This window comes from Accipiter gentilis, chromosome 4, assembly GCF_929443795.1.
Source record: "Accipiter gentilis chromosome 4, bAccGen1.1, whole genome shotgun sequence".
NCBI classification, from domain to species: Eukaryota; Metazoa; Chordata; class Aves; order Accipitriformes; family Accipitridae; genus Astur; species Astur gentilis.
This window is the reverse complement of record NC_064883.1, coordinates 11,684,231-11,695,599: the sequence shown is the minus strand read 5'-3', so window position 1 is coordinate 11,695,599 and position 11,369 is coordinate 11,684,231. Positions and strand designations below refer to the sequence as shown.

The window sequence follows — 11,369 nt, the reverse complement described above, 5'->3', positions numbered from 1 at the left end:
ATGGAATGAAAAAGTACACTTGCCTAGCAGGACAAACATACTTTGCTGATTTATTTGTTTAGGAATGTAACAATGTGCTTATAAGAAATAAAGCCAGCAATCACTGTTTGAAGTAAGCTTTGGGGGATAATGGTGTTTCTGCAGCTTGTAATTACATTGACAAGTGGTGATGGTAAGCTGGCGGTTACAGTTGTTGTCAGAAATCTTTTTAAAGACACTTGTCCTACAGTTTCTAGAATTGCCATGGTAACAGGCTGCTGAGGAAAAATGTTTGTGGGTGGGAAAGATGGTACTTGGTATTCAGAAAGTTGAGGTGGTGTAAGAAGTAATGTTCTCCAAAAAAAACCCAACTTGTTTAGGGTTTGCTAATGTTCCATAATTTGAGCTTCTCCAGTGTTTCAATGACTCACCTAAGGGCACACCCTTCCACATACTGGCATGGTATCCAAATCTGTTTTACAGTTAGATCATTTAGGCAAGTCTAAGCTGTTAACAAACACTAAGATGAAATGAAGTGCTCTTCAAAAAAGTCTAAATTTATAGTTAAAGTGCCTCATCCTGAATTATTTTGATAGTCTCATCTGCCCTGTTTTCTGAGTTACAGATATGCTCTGAATCTAATTTAAAAAAAGAAATAGCTTTTTTTTTTTGGTGGCGTGCAGCATTGAGATACTTTTGTGTACAGCGCTATCCTGACTGGCCTGAGCAGCCAGCAGATTCACTATTCTATTTCTGTATGTTTTGGCATCCTTTAACTTTTTGCATGTTGCAGGCATTTTTGGGATGGTATGCCTGCGAAGGAAATTGAGAAAGAAAGAAGCTAGGCTGTAATCAAAGCCATGCAGCTGAGGATGAATTTGATGTAGGTTCTAGGGAGCTTTGGTACTGTACAGTACTCTGAGACAGATAACTTCGCATCACTATTCTTGGTTATAAAAATAACTTTTAGGGTGTAGATCCCAAACACTAATGTTAAAGCGCTTTAGCTTATTTAGTAGGTAGAAGACGAATTACAACAGACCTTGACTTTCCTGGGTCTGCAATGTGGTATTGTAAGATGTTTTTTGGATGGGAAAGACTTTGAATTAGTGACTATGAAAACATATAAAAGGTTGTCTTCAAATGATGTATTTTTTTCCGTAGTGTTGTGTAACAGTCTTGTAAAGACTGGTGTGGAGAAGGATACAAATTCTGAAGAAGCAAAGCATGATTCTGTAGGTGCTTCTGCAGTCTTTTTGATGTGGTGTTCTGTAGTCATTACTGAAATTACAATAGTATGAAAGAATGCATGTTGTGGGTGGTTTTTTTTTGTTTTGTTTTTTTTTAAATTAATTCCTCTTAATTCATTTTGAAAAGGGAAAAAATGCTAGCTTCTACCTCAGTGTCAGACACCAGCTTGGCAGATATAAGACCAGATCAGAAGCTGTCTGAAGAGAAAGAAGTTCTCAGAAGGGAGCATGTAAATCTCTTGCAGAGGCAGAAGGAACTAGAACTGAAGGTTCAACAGCTGAAATGTGAACTTCAGGTATGTGGAAATGCGAAGAGGATGCTTCTCTCCTTGTTGCAAATGTTTCTGACAATGCTTCTGTCTTATGGTTTCATTGTACTGCAGTTCACCTGTGCACTGTTGTTTGGAATACAGCAGGATTTATCTGGTTGCATGAAGACTTCTCTTGCCCTGATGCAGGGAGATGCTGTCAATGTGTGCTAGCACACATTTGCAGTCCAGGTTGGACCCTGGCTCCCCTTGGTATACGTACTGGCTTGCCGCCATGCTTGATGCAACTGCTGGTTTGGTTGCAGGTGTTCAGTTTGAATGTGGAGTTTTGCACTTTGTGATTAAGAACATGCTTCGTGTATAAGGATGTAATCCTTGCCTTTTTTTCACTCAGAGGGGGGAAAAAGAGCTTTTTGTGTGTTGGGCTGAAAATTCCTAAGCTTCACAGAATCATAGCAGCTGTGGAATTTTAGAACTGGATAAAAATTATTATTTCCTTAATTGCTGCTTAATAGAAAAGGTGCTTATGTTTCTTTCCAGGGGAAGTTCCTAGCACTATCTGAGAAGCACAGTACCTAGTAATAGTTACTGATAGACTTAAAAACGCTGTGAAAGTTTTTAAGTGTGATAAACAGCAGTAGTAAGAAGAGATTGTGTGAAAGATTGTTATGTTTCCATGAACTTAGAAAAATGTTGGGCAAACTCTTATCTCTACAGATATGAAAGGAAAATCTGCTGTTGTGTATAACCCTTTGACACTCCCAAACCTGAACTTGCAAACAGCTGTTTCCTTTTTCTCTCTTGCGGAATAAAACTACTCATAACCAGCTTTGCTACTTGGTTACCTCTACCTAGAACATCTGTGTTTCTACATATACTAACCTGTCACTGCACAGATTCTCTGTCCACTGAAGATATGATGTTTATGCATTTCTATGCAAACTAAATTAACAAGCAACATGTCTGCAGCTCAGAAAAAATACTTGAATGCAAGGAATTCGTAGAAGCATTTCTTACATGTAGTCTGATGATTTTTAAAAAAAAAACAACACTGATTTCTATAAATTTAAATTACTATTTTGTGTTGAATGCAAGTAAACTGCTTTAAAAGAAAAGGTTGTGGATATTCTTTTAAGTAAGAAAATACTTGCTCCCTGCTCAAAACACTATGGTAGGCAATGATTTGTTTTAGAAGGGTGTTGTTTAGTGGTGGCTTTAAGAGGCACTTAAAAAAACAACAAAACACCCTGCAGTCATGAGACTTTGGATGCTTATCTACAAATACAAAACTATTTAAATCCTTCTAAGTTTGGGGTTTTTTGTTTCTTGGCGTTTTTGTTTTTTTAGTATAATATGTAATGAGTCTGAAAGGCTAACAACATTTAAAGACTGTGTTTCATTACCTAAGGTGGAGTTTATAAAAGCATCTCAGTGGTATGAGAGCAAGAGCTTTTAAATTTAGGTTGCCTCTCGAGGGGATATAGCCTGATGTGGTGTGTGGGCTTTTTTGGGGTCAAGAATATTCCTTATTTTGTCTTAAGAATATTCATTGTAGGAAGGTCAGGATGGTTGTATGTACAGCAAGAGTTCTTGTTTTGCTGCACCACTTTGAGGTGTTGTAGTGGTGTGAGTAAGGAGTTTAGTGAGGTCCTGGACTTGATTTCCGTGAACTAATGGGTAGGAGTTCTTTAGCAAGGGAAGAAAAAATTCCATATTGTCTGAAGACTTGCTAGCAAATAGTGAGTAATTGAAGAAATACACTTGCACACATCACTACTGAAATGAGAGGAAGTAAATGAACCATTTACCTTTAAGAGGCTATTAAAGAAAATAAAATTCTTCTCAGTGGTTTGAATGTCTTTCTAGGCATTTTGTTAGTGTTTTTAGGACGGCCATGTCTGTGTGTGTACACGCATATGTGTGCGTTTATCTCTAATTTTCAAAAGTCTAAATTGTGGTCTGCATGTTAGTAACCCTGGCTGACTGTTGATCTATCTTTATCTCTGTTTGTTGAAACACTGCTCCAAAAACGATAAATAATTCAGAGAGAGAAGGAAGCATCCAGGAAAACTGCTGAAAGTTTTGAGGAAACCCTGCGTACTTACATTGGAACGAAAATGAGAAGTTTGGCTGCTAAGGTGAAGGCATTGAAAGAAGTCAGGTATGTATTTTTTTTCTAAAATAGTACTATTTATCATTGCCCTGCTTATCTCTTGAAGTCTTGCATGCTTTTTTCCCAAAAGTTTTGTTTTGTTAATTTTCCAAGAAAAATGTAGTGGGAGGGGATTATTGCCCAAAAGTAAGGGTGAAACCTGAGCTTGTTTGGAAGCTCACACTGGAATTTCTGTTGTATGCTTCTCAGTGTTTATCAGATGACTTCAATTCACTTCTGCTCCTTTATTGTAGCTGTTGCAAGAAGAGCTTTCAATTCCATCTTCAAGGAAGATGCTAATTAGTAAATGCAGCTAGTTGTTAAAAGTAACTGGGTAGTCAGAGTTCCTTGGGTATCTGTATTGTTGTGAGAGGTTTATCTCTTATGGTAGCCCAAATTACCCTTCTGGTTTTAAAGGAAGGGACAAAAATGCAGTGGGAAAAAGACTTGAAATAGGAATGACCATGAGCTCCTTTAAGAAGGAATGGGTATATTGGTGTAAGTGTTCGTGGAAGATGGGTGAAAAAAAACCCCAACAAAAAACCAAGGGGGGAAATAGGACAAAAGAGAAATTAAGAGCAGGAGAGAATTTCCACATACAGCCTCGTTAATAGTGAGGTATAATGAGTGTATTCTTGGTCCTTCCTCAAAAGTTTTAATAGCTGAATGAGACAAATTGCTGCTGCTACCTTTTGAAAGGACCTAGGTTATTAGGCAGGTGCTATCTCAAAATTTGTGTGTTCAAGGGGTCTGAATAGCTTTGATTTTTAAACTGCTTGAGTTATTGGAAAAAAAAATACTGGTAAAACGTTGTTTCCTCCTTACAACTTAGGCACACAAGTAAGAACAGTTGTTTTGGGGAGCAGCTCTCAGAAGCCATAAAAGTGGTCACAGAAGGATGTCTCATTGTTCCGTGTTCCTTGGAAAAATTGCAGAAGATTTGGACAGAGTATGACTTGGCTCAAGAGAGGATTCAGTTATGCAGAAATGTGGTAGGTTAGAATTATGTTTTTTCTCAAGAGCTATAATTTAACAGCTATTGACGGAGTATTTTAGTCTTACAAGCATAGCTGGATAGCATGAACGCAGCATGGAAACATCTCTCCTTTGCTAGGTAAGGTCAGAGGCTTTGCTACCTTTGCCGCAACTGATGTATTTGTGGAGTATTTTTTTGTGTTAAACCTAGACTTTTTGACACCCTTGATTTTTGTAAAGAAATATAAGGAAATCAGAACATGGTAGCTAAAAGGTTTCTGCTCTGTAATAGTTAGAAACCACTTCTACTGTGCAGCTGCAGTGTCTGTCTTCAAAATCTTTTGTTAAAGCAGCATGCCACTACTTAGTATATGCTTCCCTTGCATGGGGAGGTGTAGGGAGAGCGGTATGCAAATGCCGTTGTAGAGGAAGATGGACTTGTATAGGGGAAAGCTGCCATCTGGTGCAACTTCTCTGCAACCACAGATCTGGAAAAGCCTGCCTGGGTATGCAGGCATGGCTGTGTTGCTAAGGGTGGTTATGTACTGTGTCTCTTGTGTGCAGCGATGCTGCTTTTACAAACGGGAAGGTTCCCGGGTCTGTGGCAGGCATTGTGGTAAGGCAGGGAAGGGATGGTAGTTGTGCATCTGGGAGAACAACAGCAAACGTCTTGTAACTATTTTCAAGTATAACCTAAAACATTTTAAACATTTTTGCTTAAGAAGTATTGCTGTATTACACTGAATTTAACAGCTCGTGAAATGGACTAGAAAATAATGAGCCATGAGGAGAATCCAAGTAAGTTGTTTCTGTTGCTCATGCAGGGAAAAGTATTAAAACATCTATAGCATGGCATACATTTGATTGCTGTAGGTGAAAAGAGATTCTTTTGTTTACTAAAAACTAAGTCAAATGTTTAAACTTGGCAGCATCAAGATAAGTGTTAACAAGCAGATGACATTTTAATATTGCATCTTGTATAGGGAAGTAATGTGTAGAAGAATGATTTTTAACAATGCTTAGTCAGCAGCCAATTATCAGAGTGATTTAATAAAGTTTGCTGTCAGCACTACAGAGTTTCTTACATCACACACGCAGATACAGAGGTTAACCTATAATCAAGATTTTCTCTTTTGGCCAATTATAGTAAACTATTGATACCAAATTATTTTTAAAAACCTCACAAAATCAAATTCTAGCAAATTACTCACTACTCTCCTTCATCAACATTTGTCAGCAGATGGTCTTTGACCCCTCCTTCTTTATTGGCATCTATCAGCAGACAATCTTGGAAATTCTTGTGAAATCTACTCTTTGAAATCCTCACAATATCTACTACTTAAAATCCTTGTGAAATCTACCCCGAGAGGTGTCCCAACTTAGGGGGAGATACTGGGTCACAGCCTGCTGCAATCCCAGATTGCTGAAAGCGTCTTGCTTAGGACTACTATGTATAGGTGAATTTGGTCAATGTATTTCCATTCTGGCCATAGTTCTTGTCAGGTAATTCTGACACCCTCCAAGGTGGGCCATGGTCCAGGTGGCAGGAGTTTCATGTACGGTTAGGGAATGCCTAATCATCCTAACTCACTGTACTGTAGCCACGATAAGAAGGTACAAGGTTGTCGCAACTCACTGCACAAGAACAAAATGTTGGCTGATCCTGACATCCCAATGTGGCCTGGAGGTACCTGCACCACCACAGTCATCCAGTTTTGCTTTGACTTAGTTGAGCTGGGGATAGAGGGAAAGAAAACTCGTAACGTGGACAAGAGTTAGGACAGATGCAGATGCAGTGGTGTGACTGGTGAGTCTCAAATTGGTTATTCGATAGCGGAGATGGTTGCTTTGCTGTCATTCAGGTGGCAGTGTGTTTGAGGTTTAGGTTGGTTTTTTGGGGTTTTTTTTTTGTTTTTTTTTTTTGAGTTGCCAGCCCCAGTGAGCAGCATTTTTTCATGAGAAATATCATGAAAGAGTTTTCATTCTTGAAGAGTGCTTGAGGTTTTTCTGATGGACTAATTTGTTGGAATATGTTAGACAATCTGGACATTGTCACCTGTTTCAGTTGTGAATGGCTAACAATGAAGTCGCGTCTGCATGATGTGTTGCAGGGTGTTATGCTGCCAAAATACTCGAAATACAGCTGAAATGAGGTTACAGCACTATGCTGCTTCTGGTAGCTCCACATGTGTTTTTGTAGCCCTCTGTTTTTTGTTGGCAAGTTGTGGCCTCACACATGGCTTCAGAACTTGTTTTGTTCAGAAATCAGCAAGCCCCCACATCCTCATCCCACCCGCCCCATTCTGACATTGTTCCTGGTTGCCGAAGCTAAGGTGTAAATGAACGGTGGCATGAAATCTTGCGACTTTCAAGAGCACGCCATTGCTGTAAAAAAACTTCCTGCTATCTGAAGACAGGATTTGTCATGGTAGTGTCACAAATATTTTATTAAACAGGGAAAAATAAAGATGATGGGAGTTCTGCTAGATGTCACATATCCCCCAGAGTGCCCAAGTGCTGCAAAGGGTATGCAAGTGGGAATGCGTGTGGAAGTGTAGAGCTCCCTGAAGAATTAATTTAGTTTTCAAGATGAATTGGTAACAGCTGGAAGCAGGACATCGCAAGGCTCTTGTGGAATTTGTCTCAAGTATTTTGAAGACTTTGGCAGGTGAAGGGTACAGAACAAGAGTTTTGGTGGCATCATGCTAGAGCTACAGTACCACAAAGGTTATCCTGTTTCAGTGTGCAGTGTAGTGACTTAACTTTTTTTTCCTGAGAATCATTTTGATTTTTAAAGATGTATTTTATATTCTGTTAACATGCCACAGAATCTTGGCTACTGTATTTGCAAATACAAGAAATGTTCAGGATGCACACAGTAAAAGGGTGTGCTTGTTATTCTGCCTGTCATCTCTACTTAACTTATACTGACTGTAGATAGGCTAACAAGTATGTTAATGTCACTAACTTTGTTTCCTGCTCAGTTAAAATGAGGTACAGTTAAATCCAGTGTACAGGAAGCCCAGTGAACCCAAACAGATGGATGAAATAGCTGGCTATTAAACTACAGCAGACTGTTTAACTCTGTTTGCTTAATTTGTCAACCTAGCTGCCAAAATTTCTTTTACTAAGTTAATTCTTGCTATTTGGTTGCCTAAGCAATGTGCTCTTCCTTTAACCTCCCTGCAGTGCTGATGCTGTCACAAGCTTCATTTGTTTGTAAGCTCTTGGGAGTGAACATCTTGTCTTGCTTTGGGGGGAAACCTAATGCATCTTAAACAAACATCACAGGCATGAGTAAACCCAGTAAAGTTTGAGTGCAGAGTAAATGGCATTATTTCAGTTTCCATTGTCTGTGCTTTCTTAGTTGGTTTATGCTGGCTTAACTGGGTCTCTCCTGGATACTGTCCCAACAATGAAGATGGGCGACTGGAGCATTTGTTCTTCATAAGGTATTTGTGTAACATATGTCTTGGAAGCATAAGGTATTCAGTGAACTGAGGTAGTACTGGGGCATGGTGTGTATGAAAATGACAAAGATGGTTCTTCTGGAGTGGAAATGCTTAAAAATGTATTAAAACTAATCATAGAGTTTCATGTAAATTCAGCATCCAAATAGGAAGGTAGTGGTGCTGATCACTTAACCAGCTCTCGTATGAAAAGTTACTGAGAGGATGGCAGCTTTACAAATGAAAAAAACAGGGATAATTAGAAGTTGCCCTGATTGCGATGTAGGTAGATACTCATAGTTAATAGGGTGTAATACAAATACTGACTTTTCAGACGTTGTAGATAGTGTTTTATGGATGTATTGCTTAATTTCTGATTTTCATTTAGAAACTCAAGATTTACTTTATTGGAGACTGTAATGTACATACAAAACATTTTTTGTGGGAAGGATTTAAAAATAATCATGCCAATGTTTAAAAAAGAACTCTTCAGTTGCTCATTTAAAACAAAAAAAAGTGGGGGAGGGTGTGATAAATAGAGCTGTTTAACGAGGATGCTGATGCCAGAGCTAGTTTTAGCTATTTTGTATACTGCGAAGTAGTAACTTGCACTAAAGGGAGCCAAAAACTGGGGCTGAAAGTAGAAATAAGCTCTAAAAATGGTTTAGAACTTATCCATGGAGGGGGATTCATTTTTTTTTCTCTTGCTTATGAGGTCATTAAATCACACTAAAGCAAGAATACATCGATGAGGTGATTGCACTATACATATCCTGCTGTTACGGACTTTCATAAGCATTGCTATAGTTATTGGAAACAAGATGGTAAGCTAGCTTGGCATTTGGTATGACCGAGTCTGTTGGTTGGCTGTGTGTAGTTTGTTGTTTTTTTGGGGGGTTGGGGTTTGTTTGGTTTTTTTTGTGTGAGAGGTATAAGATGAACCAGACACAAAATAAACTAAATATTGTAGTTTGAGAAGTGTTTAGCCTGTTTTAAAGGAGTTTAATTCTACTGTTTGCTGTTGTGATGAGCTTACATCTTTATAAAGCAGACTATTAAAATACTGCCTGTGTACTTCATGCTCTCTAAAGTTACTGTTACTTAACAGACATTATCTGAGCCATGAACTGTCACATCTACCCAGTTAAATGGCAGACATTGGAAGGAGACTTGGCCTTTGGCTCCTGAGCTGTCTGTTGAGTTCCTGGATTGTCATTTAGTCATGTGTGGACTATTAAATTTATTCTACTGCTTGAACCTGGTATTAATTGGAGTTTGGTTGCCTGGCTGAATCTTCTACTACATTACGTCTCCATCGCTCTAGATTTTAAACTAATATTCTGCAGAAATCTTGTCTTGAAAGGTGTTCTTTATGACAAGGGGTCCTTAATCCTTTTTATGCAGTGTGTTACAGTATTCTTTTACAAACTAAATCCTGTCTCATGCAGGAAAACCAGCAGGAAGTCTGTAAAAATTGTGTGTTTTTGGTTACCCAAGATGCCCAAGAAGTGCAGAACTGCCTGTTAAATCTTTTTGTTGTTGTTTCATGCTTCTAAGTGCTGAATCAGTATGTTGTTTTCACCTTTTATAATAGAACTTAATCCAGTGATTTTTATTATCCAGCCCACTAATGTTTGCCTGAATGACGACATCTGTTCAATTGCTAATGTAAGTTTTAAAGCAGTGTATGCTACAACTTGGGATTTTACTTTTAGCTGGAGTTTGTCCACCTATCCGTTTCCAACCATGGGATCTCCTGTCCTTGTCTGTTACAGGCAAAAGGTTTCTAGTCTATCTTCTGTGGATACTTAGAAACTCCCGATGAAGTCAACTTCTAAGATTTCACTGGATAATGTAAATTTAAAAACACTCTTGAACCTGTGTTTGTGTATACATATTTATATTACAGATACATTTATATTCTATATTGCTTGTTAATAGGAAGTGTTCATTTGACTTCTCTTTGGCGCCATGTGAAACTGGTATTAGTGCCATGGTTAACTCTTCCGTTGTTTTCCATTTCTTTAAATGGAAATGGGGGTCAGGGTGGGGAGGGGAACATGTGTCGGGATGGCATGTTATAGCTCCTTCAATCATTTTACTTTTTTATATTTGAAGATGGATATAGAAGGAAATAGCAACAATTTACAGCAGGTCTGTAAAGCTGTAGTTTTGGTCTTCCATGTTCACATATATATTTTCATATTTCTGTGGGCATGTTGAGTTAAATTACTGAAAAGAACACTGCAAACGTGCTTCTGAGTATAGATTTTTAACTTCCTTCATCCATTTTGAGAGGTTTGGGTTTGGTGAGTCTGTTAGGTACCTTGTCTGTTATGAATGTGGGGTTACTTTCTCATTAGCAGAACTAACCCTGCCAGTCATCCAAGGGAAACTTTGTTTTTGTTTTCTAGAAAATTATTTTTAGTTTGATGATCTTACTGCAGATAATCAGTAGGGAGTTTACAAGTCACCTGTCTTTCCTGCTAGAAGGAAAGGAAAAAATTGGTAAAGTGTTTTTTTTTTTGTTTTTTTTGTTTTTTTTTTTTTTTAAATTCTAGAATATTCTTCTCCAGCAAGAAATCTTTTGTAATCTGACTTTGTGGATGTAATTTGGCATGTATGTAAGTGTGGATAATCCAAATTCTAATTTCTGTAGTACAATCAAAAACTGCAGGACAACAAGGACATTTTAAGTTTACAGGGGCTGTTAGGACTCCCATTGTTATCAACAGTCATGCAGAAACTGTTTCTTCAGTTGTCTGATAATGTCATATTTTTACACTGTAAAGGATGCTATATTTGTGCAAGGTGGTCATGTCATAGGAGTAGAGTTTAAAACCAAAATTTGTTTTTTCACTCATCCCTAGTCAGGCATGTGTTGTGTTATTCATACTTTGCAAGGATTAAAACGCTTTTTTGTATCACTTTCCACATTGTATATGTGGCGTTTGGGTGTGAGTTGCTGACTTGCTTTTCTTTCTGTGTAGGATGAAAGAGATGAACTGATTACCAAGAGGGATGAGGTGCAGCAGAACTTGTATTCAGCGGTGGAAGAATTAATTTTGGAAGTGGATCAGTTGCCCCTCTCTGAGCGCTCAAGAACGTTACAGGTAAGGAGGTTGCTTTTATCAGTATTGATTCTGAAACAGAGAATCTGTGGAGGGTGTTTCTTAAATGTTACATGTTTTATAGTTGGAGACCCCGACAGCAGCAGATGAAGCTTTAGATAATACTTCCAAGTTAAATTGTACATCTGACACGTAGTTCTCGGTGTTACTTGTGATCCTGGTCT

The 11,369-nt window shown here is 38.2% G+C and overlaps 1 protein-coding gene across 1 annotated transcript in view; it reads left to right on the top strand.

Annotated features, from left to right (window-relative positions):
• Nucleotides 1-11,369, top strand: part of STK31 (serine/threonine kinase 31) — a 42,721-nt gene that overhangs the window by 8,682 nt on the left and 22,670 nt on the right. The window contains exons 9-12 of the mRNA XM_049798915.1: nt 1,357-1,525; nt 3,544-3,659; nt 4,483-4,642; nt 11,065-11,187. Coding sequence (XP_049654872.1) covers nt 1,357-1,525; nt 3,544-3,659; nt 4,483-4,642; nt 11,065-11,187 — 568 coding nt within the window. The remainder of the gene's footprint in view (nt 1-1,356; nt 1,526-3,543; nt 3,660-4,482; nt 4,643-11,064; nt 11,188-11,369) is intronic.